Source organism: Mauremys reevesii, linkage group 1 (assembly GCF_016161935.1).
Source record: "Mauremys reevesii isolate NIE-2019 linkage group 1, ASM1616193v1, whole genome shotgun sequence".
NCBI lineage: Eukaryota > Metazoa > Chordata > Testudines > Geoemydidae > Mauremys > Mauremys reevesii.
In genome coordinates this window covers 114,438,913-114,464,110 of record NC_052623.1, presented here as the reverse complement: position 1 = coordinate 114,464,110, position 25,198 = coordinate 114,438,913, and the positions used below count along the sequence as shown (strand labels likewise).

At 49.8% G+C, this 25,198-nt stretch overlaps 1 protein-coding gene across 12 annotated transcripts in view; it reads right to left on the bottom strand.

The window, feature by feature from the left end:
- Nucleotides 1-25,198, bottom strand: part of TFDP1 (transcription factor Dp-1) — a 129,129-nt gene that overhangs the window by 11,124 nt on the left and 92,807 nt on the right. For 7 of the 12 annotated variants that reach the window (XM_039539727.1, XM_039539748.1, XM_039539740.1 and 4 more), the window contains one exon: nucleotides 3,826-3,945. The exons of 2 other annotated variants lie outside the window; for them this stretch is intronic. In XM_039539727.1, coding sequence (XP_039395661.1) covers nucleotides 3,826-3,945 — 120 coding nt within the window. Of the gene's footprint in view, nucleotides 1-1,788; nucleotides 1,833-3,825; nucleotides 3,946-12,693; nucleotides 12,810-24,830; nucleotides 24,932-25,198 lie in introns of those variants that run through there. 3 more of the 12 variants (XM_039539769.1, XM_039539780.1, XM_039539789.1) reach the window with 3 other exon arrangements.

The following is a 25,198-nucleotide window of genomic DNA, read 5'->3' as shown; positions in this document are numbered from 1 at the left end:
TGCACGGGGCACTATAATGCAACAGATTGCAGAACTGGCTGCCCAAAGAAGCACCACAGGCAGCTACTTCCATCAGTGCATAGCATCTAGAACTATGCATATGGAACTCCAAGTTGCTGCTCTGCAGACATCAGTAATAGGATGTCTCTAAGGGAAGCTACCAATGCTTTCTCAGCATTAGTCAAATGTGCTCTTATGCTGCCTTCAAGAGGGACACTGTTCATCATGTATCAGAGTAGGATGCATCCCAAAATCTATTTTGACAGCCCCTGGGAGGAAATGGCCTCTCCTTTCATTCATTCTGCAAGTGATATAAAGAGCCTAAGCGACTTTCAAAATGATGTAGTCCTTTACAGCTAAAAGGCAAGAGTCCTATGTACATCCAGTGAGTGACACACCAGTTCCCTGCTAGACTGACGTTTAGGGTAGCAGACCAGTAAGTCAATACTTTGGTTAATGTCTATTAATTGCCATAGAATACACCTTTGGGACAATCTTTGGATGAAGTTTCATGGTTACCATATCTTTGTGGAAAATTGTATAACGAGATCTGCTATGAGCACCCTCAACTCCCCAATTTTTCTGGCTGACATGATAGTGACCAAAAATGCTACCTTTGTAGAGAGATTACTCCTGAGGGCATTCTGCGTCAAAAAAATAAAAATTCTGAGCACGTTATTTTAAAATTCTGCAAATTTTATTTGTCAATAAATAAATGCAGAGGTTCCAGCATGGCAGTGGGGAGCACAAGCCACTGGCTGCACAAAGGTGGGAGATCACCCTGCAGCTTCCCCACCCCTCACCCTAGAGACAAGGACTCAGTGGTGAGGCTGCACCCTACCCTGACACAGCACAAAGCCTTAGCCTGCCCCAGAAACCCCCTAGGGCCCTGGGTCCTCTGCACCAGGCACACCAGGTGAGGGGCAGGCAGGCTCAACCAAGCAGGACCCAAGTGTGATGGGCCTCACTGTGGAGGGATCCCGGTGTGAGGATTCTGCAGGCAGCTCAATGGGAGAGCTAGGTGTGTGGGGGATCTGAATGCACAGAGGCTCTTATGGGGGGGGAGGGGGAGGTTCCAGGTGCAGGAGCAATGGGACTCTGCAGGGGCTTCCAGGTAAAAGTGGTTGGGGCCCAGGGTGGTGCAGCGGGTGGGGGGTTAAGTGCAGGGACCTGAGTGGGGGTCATCTGGGTGCAGGGGGCTCCAATTGGAGGGGTGAAGGTTCAGTGGGGTGGGGTTCGGGTATGGAGGGCATGGGGAGTTCTGGGTGAGGCTTGGAAGGGGTGTCTGGGTATAGGAGGTCCAAATGCACGGGGGTTGGACGGATGGGAGAGCAGCTCCCCGTACAGTGATCCCAATATCATTCTGTGGAGAAATGTTTGCTTTAAGAGTAGTTCAGAGTGTTCTGGATGCCAGACAAATGGACATCAGTCAGGGTAATCTGCATGAGACTGCACCAGTTCTAAAGGGCTACAGTCTCTGTGCAGAGTGGCTCCTATCAGCTTGTTGATATAATAAACTGCCATTATGCTGTCCAACAACCCTGGACTGACTTGCCACAGATGTGAAGGAGGAATTGCTTGCAGGCCAGTCTGACTCCTCTCAGTTTCAACATGACGTGAAGCATAGACTCCTGATACTTTCCTTAAGCAACCTGCTCTTCCACAAGTGCTCCCCAAACTAAGTGGGATGCACCCATGATCAAAATTTTCGGTGGAAGTGCGGAAATTGAATGGCACCCAGAACTGGATGGTATATCCTGAAGAGAGGACTTCTAGCATCCATCTGTCCATTGTAATTTGCGTCTAGGCAGACAAGAAGTTGGCAAGTCGGTCTGCAAAGGGAGGAGAAATACCAGAAGGGTTTATCAGGTGTGGTGAGACAGTTGATGCACAGCTCTCAAGAGGTCCCATCAAAGTGCTGGCTGGAATGTAAAGTAAGATTGTCCCTGGGCACCCTTCTATGCATACTTTGATGCTTGCATGGCAGTTCATACTGCTGCTGGTGAGAAAAAGCTGGTGGGACTGGTCATTTAAACTGCAGCTTACTGGGTTTTCCTTTAATTGTAGATGTGTAAATACCCCATGATCACAGTGTAGCTTGGGAGTCTTTCAATGAGTGAAGAGACTCATCCAACTTCACACTGAACAGCTGATCATGCTCAAATGGAAGGGCCTCCACCTGTTTGTACTTCAGGGGAGAGATAACTCAGTGGTTTGAGCATTGGCCTGCTAAACCCAGGGTTGTGAGTTCAATCCTTGAGGAGGCCAAAAATCTGTCTGGGGATTGGTCCTGCTTTGAGCAGTGGGTTGGACTAGATGATCTCCTGAGGTCCCTTCCAACCCTGATATTCTATTCTATGATTCCTTCAGGATTTCCAAGGAGGTGAGCCATGACGAGCATTTCATTACCATAGTAATCACATAGACCTAGCTGCCATGTCTTAGGCTATCTGAAGGGCCGATCTTGTCATCTGCTTTTCCCTGTCAGTCAGGGCCTGGAACAGGCCTCTAAAACAGCCTGAGGCACCTTAACAGCGAAGATAGCTAATTTGTCATACATGGAAAAGTTGTACTTGGCCATCAACCTTTGAAAGTTTGAAATGCAAAACTGCAGAGGCGCCAAGGAATACACCTGTCTCCCAGAGAGGTCAAGTTTCTTTGCATCTTTCCCATTCAGTGTAGACCTGGCTTCTTTCTGTCTGCTACACTCAGTGGCTGCTAACACCACCAATGAGTTGGGAGGTGGGAGACAGAATAGGTACTCCAACCTTTTCACAGGTATGATATACCACTTTTGACCCTACTTACTAGTGGAACCAGAGCAGACACCTACCAAAATATTTTGGTGGATTCAAGGATGGTCTCCTTAAAAGGAAGCACCACTCTACTTAGACCTATGATGGATGTCCAGCAGTCTGGACTGGGCTTCCTGGACCTCTTTTAGTGGGGTTTCTAGTGAGTCTGGCACCTTCTTACATAACTCCTGGAATTAAATAGTTGCATATCTTAAAGACGCTGATGCGCCTCCTCCCTGGAGATCCCCAATATTGTTGTTGTAGGATATCATGCCCCCCTGGTGCAAGACCATGGTGCTGGGTATCAGGAGAAGTAGGGAGAGTACTCTCTCAAATGGGAGTGGTGAGATACCCTGGAGACTCCCAATATTCCACTTAGGCTCAAATCACACAAGGACCCCTTGGGGTATATAGCCCAGGGATGGGTGTCTGCCATAATGCTCTTCCAACATAAAGAATTTCAGGCCTGGATTCAGTGGGTGAACCCTCAGTGCTGAATAAGATGGTGATAATTTGCCTCAACTCCATGGTACCAGCAACAGTCTGGTCCCTACTCGAAGACAGGGACAGAGAGAGGTACCACAGGGAGTTCAGTGCTGGCTGAAGTCTCAATATTGGGTACTGGGGTCGGAAAGTAATGATGAATCCAGTTCTTGGAGCACAAAGATGTCATTTGGAATCGAGAAACAAGCTGGAGTCAAACAGAGTTGTTTCTGTAAGCCGAGTCACCAACGGGGGCGCCAGACCTGGCAGTGCTGACATGACAGATTTTAGTGTTGAGTACCAATCCCAGCACTGGAAGTACAGCTCTCTTGTCCTAGTTCCACTCCAGAGTATGAAGTTCCCAATGATTCAGTACAGTATGGGGATTTTTGCCTCTTCTTAGAGGGCTTGAAGCTGGAAACTTCCCTCTTGTCCTTTTGGGAACACTTATCTCCCTTCCCCCATCTGTCCTGGCTTTACTTTCCAAAGTCTCTTGGCACAGAAGATCATAGAACCACCTGGGACCAAAAAGAGGTGCCACTCCTACCTTCTTCAGGATGATGTACAGGTGGTGTTCCTGCCTTTGTGGACTTCTCCATGAGGAACCTCAGAGTTGAAACGCCTCTCGACTGTTTGGTCCTACTCAGGAACATCCTGCACACTGCACCTGGAAGGGATGTGGGTTTCCCCCAGGGAGTAGATAAGTGTGGTAATCTGAGCAGAAAGGGTTTGTGGTACTTGATGCAGCTTTTAAAGCTGGGGATCCTTGGCTACTCTCCTACAACTGTATCAAGAACAAAGGGTTTTTTCGTTTGTTTGTTTGGTGTGTGTGTCTGGGGGGGGGGGGGGGGGAGGGTTCATACAGAGATCACTTCTTGCCCATGAGGAGAGACACGGGTCCGAAATGGAAGTGTACCCCTAAAACTATCTCCTATCTAACTATATGGCAAAAGGCATTTAGCTGGCAATAGTCACTCAGAATCATCTGTGCATGCACTCCAGCTGCATTCACTATGTTATAGCTGCATCAAACGGTAAAGGAGTAAGTTCGAGCAGCTTGGAAGAGCTGTGATTATGATAGAAGGAGATCTGGGTCTGTCTCCCATTTATGTTATCAAACAAAAGAATTGCAAGTGTACCTTGAGCTTCCAATCTACATCATTTCAACAGAGAATTGTGTAGATTGTGTCAGTAGCAGGGCAGCAGGGTCTTCTTGCCCTGGATGCCAGCACTGAGGTGGGTGAGACAGCAATCTGTGGATTTAATAGTGGGTAGTGGAAATTATAGGTTTAGGTAATATTGTGTGCAAGTGTGAAAGGGTTGTAAATGGGTATGAAATGGTTATTAAATGTTACAAGTGTGGTATTTTGTTGGGGTAGTGAGCTCCGTGTTTGAGCAAAGGACAAGGACAAGTCCAATACAGTGAAAAGGCAGAATGGGAGTTGTTGTCAGTTGGCTTGCGTGTGTTTTCTTTTAGTGCACTGTCCACCTCTGCACAGATAGCTGGGTCAGCAGCTTCAATAGTGTCACCGGTGTTATTAAATGCTGAAGACCAGAACATCATTGCCTTAGTAGCAGTTCAATCTGTCCAGAGCATCTGTCCTTGATTATTATTAGCAGCAGATGTTTGTTCAGCAAACTTCCATGTTACTTATAATGAAAGAACACAGGCACGATTTAGTGGCAAAGGCCAGGTTTACTGTCATCAAGGCACAGTCCTAGTCCCCTTGGGTCTGTGATTACAGGTATGCTAACACATGAGTGCCCTATTGCAAGAAACAGCTCAGTCAGCAGTGAGAATTTCTGCTCTCCTCCAGGCCACACAAAGAATTAAGGTGAAGTAGCCCATCATTTATAGATTAAGACATACGTACATAAACAACTAACACACCACCTTATGTATTTCATGACATGTTTGTTACTGCCCTTTATTCCTGGTATCTTGGACAAAACATTCCTATTCATTATTTTGTCAGGCCATCTTATCTTGTACTAGATTGGGATGCATCTGTATTAGCTGAACTCTGCATTAACAAAGTAATTTCCTAATTTTTTGAACAAAGAGAAATGTTTGTTGGTAGAGTTAGTGGTCACTTAGACAATTGTAGTTGTCACCTAGGTTTGCAGTTGATATGCTACTGGAGATAGTTAATAAAAGACCTAGCTTTTATATAGTGCTTTTAATCAATAGATAAAGAACTTTCCATCACTATTCCCATGTTACAAATTGGAAACTGAGGCATAGAGAGGTGAAGCGACTTACCCAAGGTCACTCAGCAGGCCAGTGGCAGAGCTGGGAACAGTTTCAGTTCAGTGGTCTTTCCACTAGTCCACTCAGCTCCTGTGTGATTCCTCAGTGCTCCTCCACCCCTCCAGTAGAGTAGGGATAATGGTCATACTTTGAAATGTTTGCAAATGTGTAGCTACTAACAGGGCTGGTGAGAGAAATCTTATCTGCTGTGTACGTGCCAAACCTTAGCTGTTGTAGTGTATGGTTGTTACAGTAACCTTAAGTGTGAGAGAGAAAAGTGGTGTCTCTCTCTCCTACCCACCGTTCCCCACAACATGTATCCCCCCTGCCATCGTTTCCAGCTCCCCCACCCCTTCACTTCCTATTAAGACATTAGAAGGCAATGCAGAAGCCATTCACATGTAAAATGCTGATCCTTGCAGTCTTTCTGCCCTATACTGCTCAGTACACATATTACAGGCAGCAGAATCCTGGAAAGTTGCACACTATCTTGGTTATGTAGCCTGAGCTACACATTGAGTTGGGACCCTCGCTCCCTGCTTCAGCCAGGCTTCCCCAGCCATGACCCAAGGCACCCAAACAGCCCCTCCTCCAAATGGGGCCCCCTCCCTCCCACACACTGGCCAGCCTCCCGTCCCACACAGGGGCAATATGCATCTTCACTGTTCATTTTCTAAATTTCAGATGTTTAAATTTGTGTTACCTTCATTCCCTTCATCTCAGATGCCAGCTCACATGAAAGGATAGGAAAAACGGGTTTAGATACTCCAAGAAGAACAGGGTTCCCCCCAGATTCCAGAACACACAATAAGCAGGAGAGTGACTCAGACCCCCGCAGAGGGGTAGGGCTCCACCAGATCCCAGCACACACATGGGAATGGGAAAATTAAGGGCTGACAGGGTCTTCTCACTCCTAAATTGCCAAATTCTTCAGATATCCCTCACATTCTTCAACCTCTCCAGTTCTTCCTAATCCCTGTCACCTTCCCTCTTACCCGAGTTCCCCAACCCCCCCTCTTCCCTCCCCAGCACACATTTTCCATTTACTCCCCTTCCCATAATACCCCCAGCCTTCACTGCAGACCAAAAACCCCTCATCCCCTATTACCAACTACTCTTGCACACCAATCACCCCTGCCCTCATCCTCCCAGTGAGCGTTCACATAAGGTTACTCACCTTGTGCACTAACTGAGGCTCTTTGAGATGGTTGTCCTTGTGGGTGCTCCACTTTAGGTGTTTTGGCGCCCTGCGCTTGTAATTGGAAATTTGTATTAGCAGTGCCGCGGTTGGTCTCTCGCCGCTCCGAGTGGCTACTTGGCATGTACAGTCAACTGTCCCCCAGTTCATTCTCTACCCCAGAGCATCAATGTGGAACTCTGAAGTAGAAGGGAGGAAAGGGGTGTGGGGTAGTGGAGCACCCACAGGGACCACCATCTCGAAGAACCTCAGTTACTGCACAAGGTGAGCAACTTTCTCTTCTTCTTTGAGGAGTGTAGGTGCTCCAAGTTAGGTGACTGTTGAGCAATGCCCTTCAGTGGAGGGGAGGGGCTTTGGAGTTGGTTTATTTATGGTGGATAACACCATGAAACCAAATTGAGCGTCTGTAGCTGATTGTTGTTCTAAAGCATAGTGTTTAGTAAAGCTGTGGCCAGATGCCCAGGTAGCAGCTTTGCAAGTGTCCATTCATGGACACATTATTGAGAAAGTCCACAGATGCAGATAACACTCTGGTGGAGTGTGTGCAGACTCACGATGGAGCTGACAGATTGCTGTTCTGGTAACACAAATGGATACAGTCAGATATCCTTTTGGATAGTCTCCGTTTTGAGACTATTTGACCCTTTGAATGTTCAGTTGTAGACAGAAGAAGTGAGATGATTCTCTGAATGTTTTTGTTCTTTCTAGGTAGAGAGCTAGCACTCTGCAGACGTCTAGCGTGTGAAAGGTGGCCTCCCTGTTGTCAGCATGTGGCTTCAGGAAAAATACAGGTAAGCACATGGGTTGATTTCAATGAAATGGGGAGGCAACTTAAGAGTCAGCCTTAGGACCACTTTGTCCATAAAGAATGTAGTATAAGGTGGGTGTGCCATTAGGGCACCTACTTCTCCCACTCGTCTTGCTGACGTGATAGCAATGAGGAAGGCCATCTTCACAGACAAGTGCAACGAGGAACAAGTTGCGAGGGGTTCAAACAATTTGCCCATGAGACTGTAGAGCACAAAGCTGATATTCCACGGGGGGGGGGGGGGGGTGTCAAGGGATGAGTGAAGATAGTGACTCTGTCCACCGTGTCGTGGAAGGAGGTGATGGCAGAGAGATGCATTCTGAGTGAGCTGGTGGATAGACCCAATTTCTTAAGTGTTAATATGTAGTGAAGGATTCTGGGTAATGGGGACGACTGTGGAACAATTTGTTTATCCTGACACCAAGTGCAGAATCGTTTCCACTATATATATATATATATTATATATATATATATATATGTCTTTCTTGTACTCAGTCTATGGCTGTTCAATAGTATGTATTTCACTTCCTTGGAACACTCCTTCTCGGCCTCCATTAGCCACGTAGTAGCAGGCCTTGAGACCAAGTACTGCAAGGTGAGGATGGCAGACACGTCCAGCATCCTATGTCAGCAGGTGAGGTACTAAAGGAAGAATTCGGGGTGGTTCCACTGCCATCTGTCTCAGGTATGGGAATCACGTTTGCCTGGGCCATGTGGGTACAATGTAAGTGACCCTGGATTTGTCCTGTTTGATCTTGTGAATGACCCGACCCAGCAGTGGGATCAGAGGCAATGCATACAACAGTGGGGCTTCCCACTTTACAAGGAGAGCATCTCCCAGGGACTGGTGTCCGAGCCCCGCTTGGGAGCAGTATTGTGGGCATTTGGTATTCTGAGCTGTTGCAAATAGGTCTATAGCGGGGAACCCCTATAACTGGAATATGGTTGTTAGGGTTCCAGTATCTATCGCCCACTCATGTGTTGGAGAGAAGTCCCTGCTTAATTGGTCCGCTGTTGTGTTCTGAAATCTTGGTACACAGGGCGCCAAAATGTCTATGTTATTGGTTATGCACCAGTTTCAGAGATGTATTGCCTCTGTACAGAGGGGGTATGACTGAGCTCCCCCTTGGCAGTTTATATAGAACATGCATGCTGTATTGTCTGTGACAATCTTGATGGTTTTGTTCTGAATCGAGGGAAGAAAAAATGCTGACATGCATTTCGGACTGCCCTTAGCTCCAGTATACTGATGTCAAGATTGGACCCTGCTGGGGACCAGTGACCCTGGATGGTATTGTCGTATAAGTGTGCCCCCCAACCCACAAGGGAAGCATCTGTCGTGATCGTTATGGTTGGATCTTTCTGTTGAAAGGGGACACCTTAACAAATGTTCTGTGGTTGTGCCCACCATGTGAGCAAGTCCTTTGCCCTGCGGGGCATCATGAGCAGTGAGTTGAGAGAATGTCTGTGTGGTATATAAGACAGTTTGGAGCCAGGCTTGTAGGTCTCTCATGTGAAGCCTGTCATATTTTCCAACAAACATTGCTGCAGCCATGTGCTCCAAGAGTTGTAAGCATGTTCTGGAGGATATTTGTGGACTGTCCATCACTGTTGCGATTAGATGGATTAAGGTGAGGAAACGGCGTTGGGGTAACCTCACTATTGCTGCAAGACAGCTCAGGTGAGTTCTTATAAATTCTAATTGTTGGGCAAGAACCATTGTGGATATCTGATGATTATTTGTAACCCAAGGTGCGTGAACCAGGTTATCGTGGTGTGAGTGGCGTTCAGTGCTGTCTGTTGCACTGTTGCTTGTAGAAAAGTTGTCTATGTATGGAAAAAATCACTCTGTCTGCGAAGGTGAACTGCGACGACAGCTAGAACTTTGGAAAAGATCCTTGGGGCGGTTAACAGGCTGAAGGTTAACACTCTGTATTGGAAATGCTGATTACTATTCACCTGACACAGAAGATTCCTGAGATTCACCCTAGGGAATGTGAAAATAAGCGTCTTAAAGGTTGAGGGCCATGAGCCGATCTCCTTTCTCTAATGCCAGAATTATTGTAGATAGTCACCATTTTGAAACATTCTGTTCTCATGAATTTGTTGAGCTTTCATAAGTCCAGGATAGGTCTCCACCTGACAATCTTATTCTAAGTAAGAAAGTAATGGGAGTAAAACCCTCTCCCTATGTGTTGAGCTGGTACGGGTTCGATGGCACCTAATTGAACAAGATGGTTTACTTCCTGCTGTAAGAGGTGAGAGGTCCTTGAAGAGGGACGAGGAAGTGGGGTGGATAGGTGGAATAGAAATAAAGGGGATGGAGTAAGCCTTCTGGATGATTTCCAGCACCCATTTGTCCATAGTGATGTTGTTCCAAGCTGGGTAATAGGGTGACAGGTGGTCTCTGAATGGTTTGGAGACCGGATCTAGTTCCCAAAGTAAAAGAGGTCTCATGCCCTCAACCACACCTTCAAAATGATTGTCTGGAGGTGGATGGGTGAGACGCGGAAGATTGATCTTGATTCTGCCAGCATCTTGTCTGTCTCTGCTTTCACCTTGGTCGTAGTGTCTTTGAGGCTAGGAGTATGGGGCAGCTGGAATCTTTGGTTGTAAAACCTGCCTTGTTTCTTTTTGTTTGAAGGTACTGTGGCAAAGTTCCTCCTCTCCTCTAGTAGGTCCTGCGCTTATTGGCGGATTTCTTCCCCTCAGTGGTTTTCCCCTTGGATGAAACCCATAGTCTGGATCAACTACTCCTATGTCTGATTAGGAGTAGCGGGGCTAGGGGGGAACCCGGGCCCGCCCTCTACTCCGGGTTCCAGCCCAGGGCCCTGTGAATTGCAGCAGTCTCTATAGTGCTACTTGTACCCGCTGCTTGACCGCTACAGCTCCTTGGGCTACTTCCCCATAGCCTCCTTCAAACACCTTCTTTATCCTCACCACAGGATCCTCCTGGTGTCTGATGCTGCTTGATTGTATGGTGTTTTCCTCAATCCTCCAGTAGTACACCCTCTCAGTTCTTAGTTCCTTGTGTCTCTTGCTCCCAGCTCCTCATGCACACTTCTTTCCTCTGGCTCCTCCCCCCTAGACTGGAGTGAGCTCCCCTTTTTATACCAGGTGCCTTGATTAGCCTGTCCTGATTGGCTGCAGGTGCTCCAATCAATGTAGCTCTCTCCGGTGCCTTCTAGAAAGTTCTTAATTGGCCCCAGGTGCCTTGATTAGCCTGGAGCAACTGCCATTTTGGTTCCCATGGTACTAGGGATTTGCTTAGCCTGGAGCTAACATACCTGCTCCTCAGTTCTTTCCTGTAGCCATCCGGCCTTGCTCCATCACAGTACATAGATGCCCAGAATTTTCAAGGTGGCTCAGGAGTCTTTTAAAGTGTACAAGAACAGGTTATTGCTTTCTGCAAACAATTTTTGGCCCTCAAAGGGCAGGTCCCTCGACGGTGGATTGAACCTCTCTTGGGAACCCGGAGAAGTGGAGCCAGGATGCCTGGTGCATGACTACAGATATTGAGATGGATCGTGCTGCCATGTCTACAGAGCCGAGGGAGGACTGGAGGGCTGTCCTGGCGATGAGAGACCCTTCAGAAATGTTTACTCGTCATCTGGTAGATGCTCAATAAAGGTTGACATTTTAGAAAAGCGGTTGTGTGCGTTTTTGGCCAGCAGGGCCAAGTAGTTTGCTATGTGGAATTGTAACGTAGCGGAAGAATAGGCTTTCCGCCTGAAAAGGTCCAGTCTTTTCCTCTCCTTATCCTAAGGGGTGGTTTTGGACTGATGTTGTTTTCCCCTTTGATTGATCATCTCTACCACAAGTGAATTTGGTGTGGGGTGGGTAAACAGAAACTCAGCCCCTTTAGCTGGCACATAATATTTTTTGTCCTGCAAGAGGGAGGGGCTATTGCGCTGGTGGATGTCTGCCAGATTGTTTTTGCAGAGTCTATTATGGCAGCATTAATAGGCGGCTCTATTTTTGCTGCTGAGGATGCCTGAAGTAGGTCTGTGACTATGTTGGGTTTCTGGTAGTTCTGATAATGAAATATCCAGGGATTCGGCTACCCTTTTAAAGAGATCCTGGAAAATAATCTCCCACCATGGGGGGTGGGGGCGTTGTTTCATCCAGTGATGAAGACAAAATGTGTGGGTGGCAGTGTATCACCTTCAGGTGCATCCTGAGGCTCTTCAGCCTCTTAATACTGTGCCTCAGAGGGTGCTGGGTCCATTGGCGAAGGTGACTGTGTTGTTCTGGATCTTGGTGGGTTGGAAGGCCTGAGATTCTCGGCCCTATAAATAGCCCATGGGTCCCAGTAAGGCCAATTTGGTGGAAGAGAAATAGGAGGTGGTAACCAGTGTTGAGTCTGCCAGCCACACAGTTCTGCTCAGTTCCGCGGGTGGTTGGTGATGAGAGGGTCCCAGTTTAAGGGAGGAGTGGCGAGAGGTGTATATGCCTCCCTCATCCTCTTCCTCCTCATTACTGGAGAGGAGAGGTGCTGAGCCACAGAGAGTTGTCATTCTGCTTGGTCCCGGCCTCGCTGAGGTACCATCGGTACTCAATAGAGGAGTTCCTGGTGTCGGCAGTGTGCTCTGACTACAAATTAGAGCACCAGCTGTCAGTGCTGATCATTTGCTGTCTTGTGCCCCTGCACTACTCAGTAATGAGGTTTGCTTCAGCTCCAATGGTGCCGAGCTGGGAGGTTTTGCTTTAGGGTGCATACCTTGCCCGCACTGGGTCCATAGCTCATCGGGAAATCTTGGTACTGGACATTCCTGATGCCTCGTGGTCTGACGCTCTCGGTACTGTGGCAGATTTTCCACTGGAAGATTGCTTTCTTTTCGGTGAATCTTGTTGCGGGGGAAGAGTGAGACCGTTTTTTATTAGCCTTTTTGGGAGCAGGCTCATTAATAGCAGTTTTAGAGGTAGAACCCGGTCAGACACTGCCACTGGCGACCGTTGGCCAGAAGGTATCCTGAACTCAGGGTCGAAGGCTGGCTGGAGGGATTTCTCCATAATCAGGACTTTCAGCTGAAGATCCCTGGCCTTCTTTGTCCAAGGAGTTAATTTCTTGCAATGTGGACACTTTTGAGCAATGTACGTCTCACTGAGGCAGAGGACATACCGTGTGTGGCCATCAGAAATAGGTATAGAAAGTCTGCAGGTCAGGCATAATTTAAAGCCAGGAGAGCTGGGCATGCCTGAGAGAGTACTTGTTTTGGAGAGTGAAACAGGATAAGCCCGTTATTTTTCTCTTGTTGTTTTTCAAGCCAGGAACTGCCGGCGCAGCAGGGTGAGGGAAAGGTAAAAACAATTATTTTTTTTTAGAAAAATCTGAGTAAATATAAAAAGATAGGGTCTATAAAGAACAAAATGGATAGGCTATCGCTATTAGGAAAAACAGAAAATATTAAGCTATCTCAAGTTAGAGAGGAGCTGCTGTTGCTCCGACAAGCTAAAGGCAGTAAAGAAGGAACTGGGGGATGGTTGGCTGCGTACACCAAGTAGCCACTTGGAGATGGCTGCTGAGCATGTGCGGACAACCAGGACACTGCTACTACAAATCTAAGCTTACAAGTGCAGGGTGCCAAGACACCCAAAGTGGAGCACCCACAAGGACACACGTCGAAGAAGTATAATTTATTTTTTCAAAAATAGTTTCAGAGCCTTCTGAATACTTTTCTGTACACTCAGATTACATTTCTCCAAAATAAAACCTTAACAGTTCATGCCCACAGTGAGTTTCAAACTTCAAAGTTGCTAAAACCTGTGAGCTTAATGGAATGCTAGGGGTTGGGGGAGAGGCTATATCTCAGGAACCGCTTGCTCAAATGACCCCACATTTAGATCACTAACCCTACTCTCCTAAACTCTCATGAGCATAGGCGCTGACTCCATGGGTACTCTGGGGCTGGAGCTCCCACGGGGAAAAATTAGTGGGTGCTCTGCACCCACCGGCAGCCAAGCTCCCCTCATCCCCACCCCACCTCCTCCTCCCCTGAGCATGCCGTGTCCCTGCTCCTCCGCCTACCTCCCAGCCACCGCCAAACAGCTGTTTGGCAGCGTTAGCATGTTCCAGGACGGGGAGGAGCAGAAATGTGGCGCGCTCAAGGGAGGAGGTAAGGAAGAGGCGGGGTTGGGATTTGGGGAAGGAATTGGAATAGAGGCAGGGAGGGGACAGAGTTGGGGCAGGGGCTTTGGGGAAGGGGTTGGAATGGGGGGGGGGGCTTGAGCACCCACAGGAAAGAAGGGAAGTCAGCACCTATGCCCATGAAGCATAAGCAATTTAAGATATGTCATGTTTGCACATATATTTTAGTGCTCTAAAAACAGTCAGTCATTCTTTTAACAGGAAGGACTTCTCTATCTTAGGGTATGTCTTCACTAGTAACATTAAAGCGCTGCCGTGGCTATGTAGTTGCAGCACCAGTGCTGGGAGAGAGCTTGCCCAGCGCTGTAAAAAAACACACCCGTGAGGGGAGTGACTCCCAGCCCTGGTGCACTATCTACACTGCCAGTTTACAGCGCTGAAACTTGCAGTATTCAGGGGAGTGTTTTTTCACACCCCAAGTGAGAAAGTTGCAGTGCTGTAAAGTGGCAGTGTAGACAAGGCCTTAGGTAGAGCAGAGCTGCCCTCCATTATAAAATTAGAGGGAGAATGGGAGGGTCTCTACACATTCATCATCAGCATAAAGGGCTCAGAGAGATGTTAAGTAGCCTATTCAGCTTAATGAGATGTTCTCAGATGAAAGAGAACACACCTGATACAACTTTGACACCTGTGAACTGGCACATTCATGTGGCATGGGAGTTGTGTTTCCCCGCTCCCCAGAGCTGGAGAGTTTCTGATATGTGTCAAGCATACCCATTCTCAGCACTTCACACCAATCTCAGCAGTGTGTTTTTGGGGCCTGCTCCAAACATGCCTATTAGCTCACCACCCAGAGGGGAAGGGCTTTCCCAGATTCTGGCTCATACGTGGGGGAGGGGCTTGGAAGCTACTAGAAAGGCATGCCCCCTTGGAACCTGGCTCACATGGGGTGGGGTGGGGGGAAGAGTCACAATACATGTCAGGGCCCACCCAGAGCCTGGCACACACAGTGGGGAAGGGAACAGGGCTGAGACATTCCCAGGGACCAGGAACCTCAGATTTCAGTTCAGATAGCGGGAGGAAGAAGGGCTCAGACCCATAGCCCGATAGGTGAGCCCCTTCTAAAACCTGGCTCACATAAAGGGGCAGGAAAGTGGGAGGGGGAATTCACAACAATCCTGTAGATGGTCTGGGGGCTCCCAGAGAGTGGTGCACACCTGGGAGGGGACTACGGGGCAAACAGTCACCTCCCTCATCCCCCATATCAATGTCCTACCACTCCCCTCCCCGTCCCCTCCTCATCACCTGATCCCCCAATTCCTCTTCTCCTCCTATTCCCACATACTTTTCCACTGTTAGTCACCCTCCCCTCCCTCAGCAAGCATTTGCTCATTGTAGTTTATTTTGTTTTTAAAAAATAGCTTCACTGCCTTCAAATATTCTGCTGTACTGAGATTTCATTTCCCCAAAACAAAATCCCCCCTTTGACAAAGAAAGATTGGAGCAGTACGCCTGGGGCTTTTTAAATTTCAAATGTCGGCCCTGAGTTGGATTTGAACTCTCAGTGCCTGACACGATGCTCTGATTCAATAACATCATCATACCCTTGGAGCCACCTAAATCCTATGATGTGAGGGGAAATAAACAGGAAGAACTAGAAATATTAAGTGAATAATCAGTTACAACATAATTAGCATCAGAGATTTGGTGGGATAATTCACGTAACTGGAAAATTGGTATAGAAGGGTACAGCTTGTTCAGTAAAGACAAGCATGGGAAAAAAAGGTCTTGTTGTTTTGTACATAAAAAAATGTATACACTTGCACTGAGGTCAAGATAGAAGTGGGAGGCAACCCTGTTGAAAGTCTCTGGGTAAGGATAAAAGGGGTAAAAAACAAGAGAGATGTCCTGGCAGAAGTCCACTGTAGACCACCTAACCAGAAAAAAAGAGGTGTATAAGCCCTTTTTTACACAACTAACAAAATCATCCAAAGCACAGGACTTGATGATGATGGGGGATTTCAACTACCCACACACCTGTTGGGAAAACAACACAACAGGACACAGATTATCCAACGTGTTCTTGGAATACACTGGAGATAACTTTTTATTATAGAAGGTGGAGAAAGCAACCAAGGGAGAGGCTGTCATAGATCTGATCCTAACAAACAGGGAGTAACTGATTGCAGATTTCAAGGTGGAAGGTAGCTTCTGTGAAAGTGATCAAGAAATGATGAGTTCATGATTCTAAGAAATGGTACAAGGGAAAACAGCAGAATAAAAACAACAGACTTCAAGAAAGCAGATTTTAGCAAACTCAGAATTGGTAGGTAAGATCCTGTTGGAAGCAAGTCTAATGGGAAAAAACAGTTCAGGAGAATTAGCAGGTTTTTTTTACAGAGACATTATTAAGGGAACAAAAGCAAACTATTTCAGCGTGTAGGAAAGATGAAGTATAGTAAGAGACAATTTTGGCTTAAACCAGGAGATCTTCAATGACCTGAAACTCAAAAGAGTCATACAAAAACTGGAAAATAGGTCAAATTATTAAGGATGAATATATATTAAAAAAAAAAGACAACTAAGCATGTAGGCACAAAATGAGATTAAATTAGCTGCTAGGGACAAAGGGTAACAAGAAAACATTTTACAAATACATTAGAAGAGGAATACCAAGGCCCATTACTCTATGAGGAGGCAAAGACAGTCACAGAAGAACACAGCAATGGCTGGAAAAAAAAATAATGCCTTGTTTCAGTTTTCAACAAAAAGCAGTCATTGGACGACTACCATAATGAACATCAATGTAAATCGGGTAGGATCTGAGGTTAAAATAGAGAAAGAACAAGTAAAGAATTACTTAGACAAGTCAGATGTCTTAAAGTCAGCAGGGCCTGATGAAATACATCCTAGAATACTTAAGGAACTGGCTGGAGAAAGATCTCTAAGCTGCTAGTGATTATCTTTGAGAACTGGTGGAGGACAAGACAGATTCCAGAGGACTGAAAAGGGGCAAATATAATACCTATCTATAAAAGGGAAATAAGGACAACCCATGGAACTACAGACTAAACAGCTTAACTTTGGTACCCAGAAAGATAATGAAGAAAACAATCAAACAATCAATTTATAAGCACCTATAAGATAATAAGATGAGTAGAAATAGTAAATATAGATTTGTCAAGAAAAATCATGTCAAACCAATCTAACATCCTTCTTTGACAGGGTAACAAAGCCTTGTGGATGGGGGGGAAGCAGTATATGGGATCTCTCTCTACTTTAGTAAGGCTTCTGATACAGTCTCACATGACCTTCTCATAAGCAAACTAGGGAAATACAGCCTAGACAAGCCTACCATAAGATGGGTGCACAGCTGGATGGAAATTGTACTCAGAGTAGTTATCAATGGTTCTCAATCAAGCTGGAAGGCATATTCAATGTTTTCCCACAGGGATCTGTCCTGGGTCTGTTCAATTCAAAATCTTGATAAAAGGTTTGAATACTACCATAGAGAGTACACTTATAAGTTTGGCGATGATACCAAGCTGGGAGGGCTTGGAGGACAGCATTAGAATTCAAAATGATCTGGACAAACTGGAGAAATGGTCTGAAATAAATAAGATGAAATTCAGTAAGGACAAATGTAAGGTACTACACTTATGAAGGAATAATTAACTGAACAAATACAAAATGGGAAATGACTGCCTGTGAAGGAGTACTGCAGAAAAGGATCTTGGGTTTATTGTGGATCACAAACTAAATGAGTCAGCAATATAATACTGTTCCAAAAAAAGTAAACATTCCAGGCTGTCTTGGAAGCAAAATAAAAGAAGAGACGGTTACTCACCGTAGTAACTGTTGATCTTCGAGATGTGTTGCTCCTATCCATTCCAGTCAGGTGTGCGCGCCGCGCGTGCACGGCTCTTCGGAACATTTTTACCCTAGCAACTCCGGCGGGCTGGCTGGCGCCCCCTGGAGTGGCGCCGCTCTGGCGCCTGTTATATACCCCAGCCGGCCCGTCCGCTCCTCAGTTCCTTCTTGCCGGCTATTCCGATAGTGGGGAAGGAGGGCGGGTCTGGAATGGATAGGAGCAACACATCTCGAAGAACAACAGTTACTACGGTGAGTAACCGTCTCTTCTTCTTCGAGTGATTGCTCCTATGCATTCCAGTCAGGTGATTCCCAAGCCTTACCTAGGCGGTGGGGTCGGAGTGAGACGTCGCGGAGTGTAATACTGCGGAGCCGAAGGCTGCATCGTCTCTTGATTGCTGCACCAATGCGTAGTGGGAGGCGAAGGTGTGGACAGAAGACCAGGTAGCCGCTCTACAGATGTCCTGGATGGGGACATGAGCCAGGAAGGCGGCCGACGAGGCGTGAGCTCTCGTCGAGTGAGCAGTGAGGCGGCATGGTGGCACGCGAGCAAGCTCGTAGCACGTCCGAATACATGCCGTAACCCATGAGGAAATTCGTTGCGAGGAGACCGGCTCGCCCTTCATGCGGTCAGCAACCGCTACGAACAGCTGGGGCGAACCCCGGAAGGGCTTCGTCCGCTCGATGTAAAAAGCGAGCGCCCTGCGGACGTCGAGGGTGTGAAGCTGTTGCTCCCGAGGCGAGGCATGCGGCTTCGGGAAGAAGACCGGGAGGAAGATCTCCTGGTTGAGGTGGAAGGCCGACACCACCTTAGGGAGGAAGGCCGGATGTGGTCGAAGCTGTAGCTTGTCCCCGTGGAAGACGGTGTATGGTGGACCCACCGTTAGAGCACGGAGCTCAGAGACTCGTCTCGCTGATGTAATGGCGACGAGGAAGGCTGTCTTCCAGGAGAGGTAGAGCAGGGAGCACGTGGCCAAGGGCTCGAAGGGGGGACCCATCAGCTTGGCCAGCATGAGGTTCAAATCCCAGGTCGGGGCAGGACGCCGCACCGGCGGGTACAAGCGGTCCAGGCCTTTAAGGAAGCGGGAAACCATCTGGTTGGAGAAGATGGACCGACCTTCCACAGATGGACGAAAGGCGGACACTGCTGCCAGGTGAACTCTCAAGGAGGAGACCGCAAGACCTTGCTCCTTAAGGTACCAGAGGTAGTCCAGGATGGTAGGGACAGGGACTACGAATGGATTGAGGCCTCGTTGATCACACCAGAGTGCGAATCGCTTCCATTTCGCCAGATAGGTGGAGCGAGTGGAAGGCTTTCTGCCCTCCAGCAGGACTTGCTGTACTGCCGCCGAACAGTCCCTCTCTGCGTGGGTCAACCACTCAGGTACCAAGCTGTAAGATGGAGGGACTGCAGGTTCGGATGGCGGAGTCTGCCGAAGTCCTGGGTGATGAGGTCCGGCCATAACGGAAGGGGGATGGGATCCCGAACGGAGAGCTCAAGCAGCAGGGTGTACCAGTGCTGCCTCGGCCAGGCCGGAGCTACGAGTATGACATGGGCTCTGTCCCTCCGAAGCTTCAGGAGCACTCGGTGCACTAGCGGGAACGGAGGGAAGGCGTAGAGGAGGCGATCCGTCCAGGGGTAAAGGAAGGCGTCCGACAGGGAGCCTGGCGAGCGACCCTGGTACGAGCAAAACAGGTGGCACTTCCTGTTCTCCCTGGAGGCGAATAGGTCTATCTGGGGAAACCCCCACCTCTGGAAAATTGTGTGCACGACATCGGGACGGAGGGACCACTCGTGGGAGAGGAACGACCTGCTGAGATGGTCGGCCAGCGTGTTCTGCACTCCCGGAAGAAAGGACGCTTCCAGGTGAATGGAGTGGGTCACGCAGAAGTCCCACAGGAGCAGCGCTTCCTTGCAGAGGAGGGAGGAGCGGGCTCCGCCCTGCTTGTTCACGTAGAACATTGCCGTGGTGTTGTCCGTGAACACTGTCACACAGCGGCCTTGCAGGTGGGTGCGGAAGGTGTGACACGCCAAACGGATCGCTCTCAGCTCACGGATATTGATGTGCAGAGCGAGCTCTTGGGGCGACCAAAGGCCTTGAGTGTGAAGGTCGCCCAGGTGAGCTCCCCAACCGAGCGCTGAGGCATCCGTGGTCAGAGTGGCGGAAGGACGAGGAGGGTGGAACGGGACTCCCGCACACACGACCTCCGGGTCGAGCCACCAGCGGAGGGACTCGAGGGTCGGCTTGGTGATCATGACCACCATGTCGATGGGATCTCGATGCGGCCGGTACACCGACGCGAGCCAAGACTGGAACGGGCGGAGGTGGAGCCGCGCGTACGCAGTGACATACGTACACGATGCCATGTGGCCCAGGAGGCAGAGGCAGGATCGCACCGTCGTGGTCGGGAAGGTGACGAGGTCCCGGATGATGGAGACCATCGTCTGGTGCCGAGATCGTGGTAGGCAGGCGCGGGCCAACGAGGAGTCGAGGACCGCTCCAATGAACTCCACCCGCTGGGACGGAATCAAGGTGGACTTCTCGGTATTGATGAGAAGACCGAGTCGCTGAAAGAGGGACAGGATTTCTGTCATCTGGTCCATTACCAGGTGCCGAGACGTTCTGCGAACCAGCCAATCGTCGAGATACGGGTAGACGTGTATCTGACGACGGCGGAGGGCTGCGGCAACCACTGCCATGCACTTGGTAAACACCCTCGGTGCGGTGGATAGGCCGAATGGCAACACTGCGAACTGGTAGTGTGCGTTGTTCACCACGAAACGCAGGTAGCGTCGATGGGGAGGGTAGATCGCGACATGGAAGTAGGCGTCCTTCATGTCGAGGGCGGCAAACCAGTCTCCCGGATCCAGAGAGGGAATGATGGTCCCCAGGGTTACCATGTGAAACTTGGGCTTGAGCAGATATTTGTTCAGCTCTCGAAGGTCCAGGATAGGACATAGCCCTCCTTTCGCTTTGGGGATGAGAAAATAACGGGAACAGAATCCCCTGCCCCGCCTGTCTTGAGGCACTGCCTCTTATGGCACCCACGCTCAACAGAGTCTGGACCTCTTGTAAGAGGAATTGCTCGTGAGAGGGGTCCCTGAAGAGGGACAGGGAGGGTGGGTGGGAAGGGGGGGGGGGAAACAAACTGAAGGCGGTATCCCGACTGGATTGTTTGGAGCACCCAGTTGTCCATAGTTATATGGGACCACGCCGAAAAGAAATGGGAGAGGCGGTTGCGAAACAAAAGGGTAGGATCCGGTGGAGAGACTGATGGGCCGTCCTCGGGCGTCCCATCAAAAGGCCTGCTTGGAGCCTTGCGGGGCCTTGGAAGGGGCCTGGGCCTGGTTGCGCCTGTTGCCGGATGGACGACGGCGATTCTGGCCTGGTCGCCTGCTGTTGTACGGGCGGTACCGCTGTTGAGGGAAAGACCGGGAGGGTTGTTGCCGGAAGGACCTGCGCTGCGGAGCCGGTGTGTGCATCCCGAGGGTGCGGATGGCGATGTGACCGTCCTTCAGGGTCTGGATCCGGGAATCAGTTTTCTCGGAGAAAAGACCCTGAGTGTCAAAGGGCAGGTCCTGTAACGTATACTGCACCTCCGGTGGCAGGGTGGAGGACTGCAGCCAGGATATGCGCCGCATCGTCACCCCTGAGGCCAAGGTCCGAGCTCCCGAGTCCGCAGAGTCAAGGGCGGCCTGGATGGAGGACTTGGACAATTTCTTCCCCTCCTCCAACAACGCGGAGAACTCCTGGCGGGAGGCTGTTGGTAGGAGCTCTGTAAATTTCACCAGGGATGCCATGATGTCATACACGTACCTGGCGAGGAGGATCTGGTTGGCGATGCGAAGCTGCAGGCCGCCAGCCGAGTAGACCTTGCGGCCCAACAGGTCCATTCGCCGCGCGTCCTTCGACTTTGGCGCAGGGGCAGGTTGACCATGCCTCTCCCTGTCGTTGACCGACTGAACGACCAACAAGTCCGGGGTCGGGTGAGTATACAGATACTCGTAGCCCGTGGGGGGGACTGAGTACTTGCGCTCAACCCCACGGGCCGTAGGAGGGATGGACGCAAGCGTCTGCCAGAGTGTGGTGGCGGTCTTTTGTATCGTCCGAACGAACGGTAATGCCACGCGCACTGGAGCCTCCACTCCAACGACATTTGTTATGGGGTCCTCGTCCTCCTGGACCTCCGCCATGGGGAGAGCCATGGCCGTCGCCACGCGGCGAAGCAGGTCTTGGTGCGCCCTTAGGTCTATCGGCGGAGGATCCTTGGCGGACGCTCCAGCCACCACCTCGTCAAGTGAGGACGACGACGACAAGCCCTGGACGACAGCCTCCGTCGATGGACCTGCTGACTGCTCGTCGGCTGGGTCGGGTTGCGTGTGCCTCTGGGGGTCAGGCGGTATGGAAACCGCGCCCGGTGATGAAGGGGCCGGTCGGCTGACGGTTGCCTCTGGTACCCTGTGCTCGGAGGCAGGGGCTCTTGGAGGGAACGGCACCCCCTGAGTCTCATACTGGGCCCAGGGAACCCAGAAGCCCCACTGCTGTGCCCCCTGAGGTGGCCTTGTGGGGTAGGTGGCAGGTGCCCGTTACTGTCTGCCCCGGAAGCAACCGACGCGGGGCGGGATGGCCATGGAGGCGCCGAGTCGCTGACGGATTGCGCTGTTGAATGAGGCAGTCTGTCCCCGGACGGTGCCGAGGATCGGTGCCGGTCTGCACGGTACCGGGATGGTGACCGAGACCAACGTCCGCTGCGTTGCCGAGAGCTCGACCAGTGCCGGGAGCTCGACCGGGATCCGGACCTGCGGTGCCGGGAGCGGCTACGCGAGTCACGGTGCCGGGAAGCAGACCTCCGTCGGTGCCGACGCGAAGGCGATCGGGACCTGGAGCGACGCCGGGAGTGCGACCGGTACCGCGATGTCGAATGGTACCGGGACTGCGACCGGCGTCGGGACGGCGACCGGTACCGCGATGGCGAGCGGTGCCGAGATCTCGAGCGACGGGACGGTGACCTGCGGCGGGACCGGGAACGTGACCGGAGAGGGCGGCCGGATCATCATTCCCGGCTTTCCCGCCGAAACGACAGCCCGCACCGGCGGTGCCGGGGGCCGGAGGCTCGGTGCCTCTGTGAGCTCTATGAGCTCGTGCGCCGTGGAGAAAGTCTCTGGCGTCGATGGCAGCCGGAGCTCAACCACGGTCGGTGCCGGGGAGCATGGCGGTGCCGGACTCGACAACCCTTGCGGCGCCGGAGTCAATGGCCCGGTGCACGACCTGTGCACAGCCACAGCAGGGACCGCAGGTGGCGCAATTGTCTTGGCTGCTGGGCCCTCAGCGTGGGGCTTGGCACCCGCTTTCGCTTCCTTGATGGCGACAGGGAGCGGTGCCGGGCCTTTGGTGCCGGTGGCTGAGGGCGCGGAGTCTCGGTGCCAGAACGGCCCGGGGCCGGCGGTGCGCTCCGTACCGATGAAGCCTTCGGCGCCGGCGCGGACGGTGCCGGGGGCTGGAGCGAAGCCTCCATGAGGAGCTGCTTTAATCTAATGTCCCGCTCCTTACGCATCCGGGGTTTGAAAGAGGAACAGATAGGGCACTTATCTGCCCTGTGACTCTCGCCGAGGCAACGGAGGCAGGAGGCGTGCGGATCCCCTACTGGCATAGGCCGCTGGCAAGATGCACAGGGCTTAAAGCCCGGTGCCTTGGGCATGAGCCCGCACCGGGGGAGGAAAAGGAGGGGAAACCCCCCTGAACCTTATCCTAAAAACTAACTATCTAACTAACAGAAACTATCTATACTAATCACTAAACGAACTATATACACGAAAAAGTAGCGAGAGCTAGGGTTGTGGAGGACAGAGAGCACTCCACAGTTCCAACTGGCCATCACGGGTGGTAAGAAGGAACTGAGGAGCGGACGGGCTGGCTGGGGTATATAACAGGCGCTATAGCGGCGCCACTCCAGGGGGCGCCAGCCGGCCCGCCGGAGTTGCTAGGGTAAAAATGTTCCAAAGAGCCGTGCATGCAAGGCGCGCACACCTGACTGGAATGCATAGGAGCAAGAAGAAGTAATTATTTTACTCTACTCAGCACTGATAAGGCCTCAACTGGAGTATTGTGTCCAGTTCTGGGCACCACACTTCGAGAAAGATGTAGACAAATTGGAGGAAGCTGAGAGTAGAGAAAAAAAAATGATTAAAGGTTTAGAAAATGAGACCTATGAGGAAAGATTGAGGGGGGAAAAAAAAAAGGATTGTTTAGCCTGGAGATGAGAAGACTGAGTGGTGACATAAACAGTCTTCAAGTAGGTAATAGGTTGTTATAAAGATGAGGGTAATAAATTGTTCTCCTTATACACTGAGCACAGGACCAGAGGTAATGGGCTCAAATTGCAGCAAGGGAGATTTAGGTTAGACATTACAAAAAACTTCTTAACGGTTAAAGGTAGTTAAACATTGGAACAAATTACCTGTGGAGATTCCACAATCTCCCTAATTGGAGGTTTTAAAGAACAGGTTAGACAAACACTTGTCAGGGTTGGTCTAAACCAGTGCTGGGCAACCTGCGGCCCAAGCTGCTTCCCACAGCTCTCATTGGTCAGGAACGCGAACTGCGGCCACTGGGAGCTGCGGGCAGCCGTGCAAATGTAAATAAACAGTCTGGTGGCCTGCCAGCGGATTACCCTGACGGGCCGCAGGCTGCCCATCACTGGTCTAGATAATTCTTAGTCTTGCCTCAGTGCAGGGGACTGGACTAGATGACCTATTGAGATCCCTTCCACGCATACATTTCTGTGATTCTATGTAGAGGTAGTTTTCCAGATAGCCTCTCTCTCTGTACTTGTTCAGCATAAACCATTAGGCATGTGAGCCTTAGCATGCCTAACTGGAAAAGCAACCTTTTTCAAGTAACATTTTAATTTGATTTCCCCCAAAAGGGTGGTGGGTACCATGCATTCTGTTGGGGTAACCTTTGAACATCTGAGTACCTGGTGCAATGATCTGAGCCCTGGTTCAATCTCAATTTTTAGAATGTGTCAATTTTTAAACAAGCTGTTTTTTTCCCCTAGTGCTATATCTCTGGAGCCCTCTGGTCAGGTGACCCCAAAAATTTCAGTCACTGACTGTAACCCTACCTTTATGAAGCATAACAAATTTCAAGGCAATCTCATTAACTATGGCTTTTATAACCCCTAGAATAAATAGACTTTAAACAGAAAGCTGATCTTAACATTAACTATATATCAGAGCTGTCACTCTGCTATAACACTATAAAATTTGTTTTTAACTATTTATGAAGAGAAGCTGAAGAAGTCGGCACAAACTGTGAAGCCCCATCCACAACCATCAATGAAAGAAAGAACTAAGACAGCGGCAGTCCGGCAGCTCCCTTTTTCTTCTCGAGTGACGAGCAGGAGAGTGAGGGCACACACGATGACCAGACAGACCCTGCTAGAGAAAAATCTTCAGACCTGGGCGCATGTGCATCCTGAAGTGTAGTACACATAAGGACAACCACTTGAAAAAGGAAAAAAATTCAGTCTTGTTCTTACCACTTATATCCTACTACAACAAACATACACATTTAAGAACAAGTTAAATATGTACACTGTTGGCTAATGAAAAGTTAGACAACTAAACATTTTATAGATGGGTTAAGTCAGAGTTCTAGTTCAACCAGTTTTTCCTCAAGTCCTATTTCAAAGAGAAAAAAAG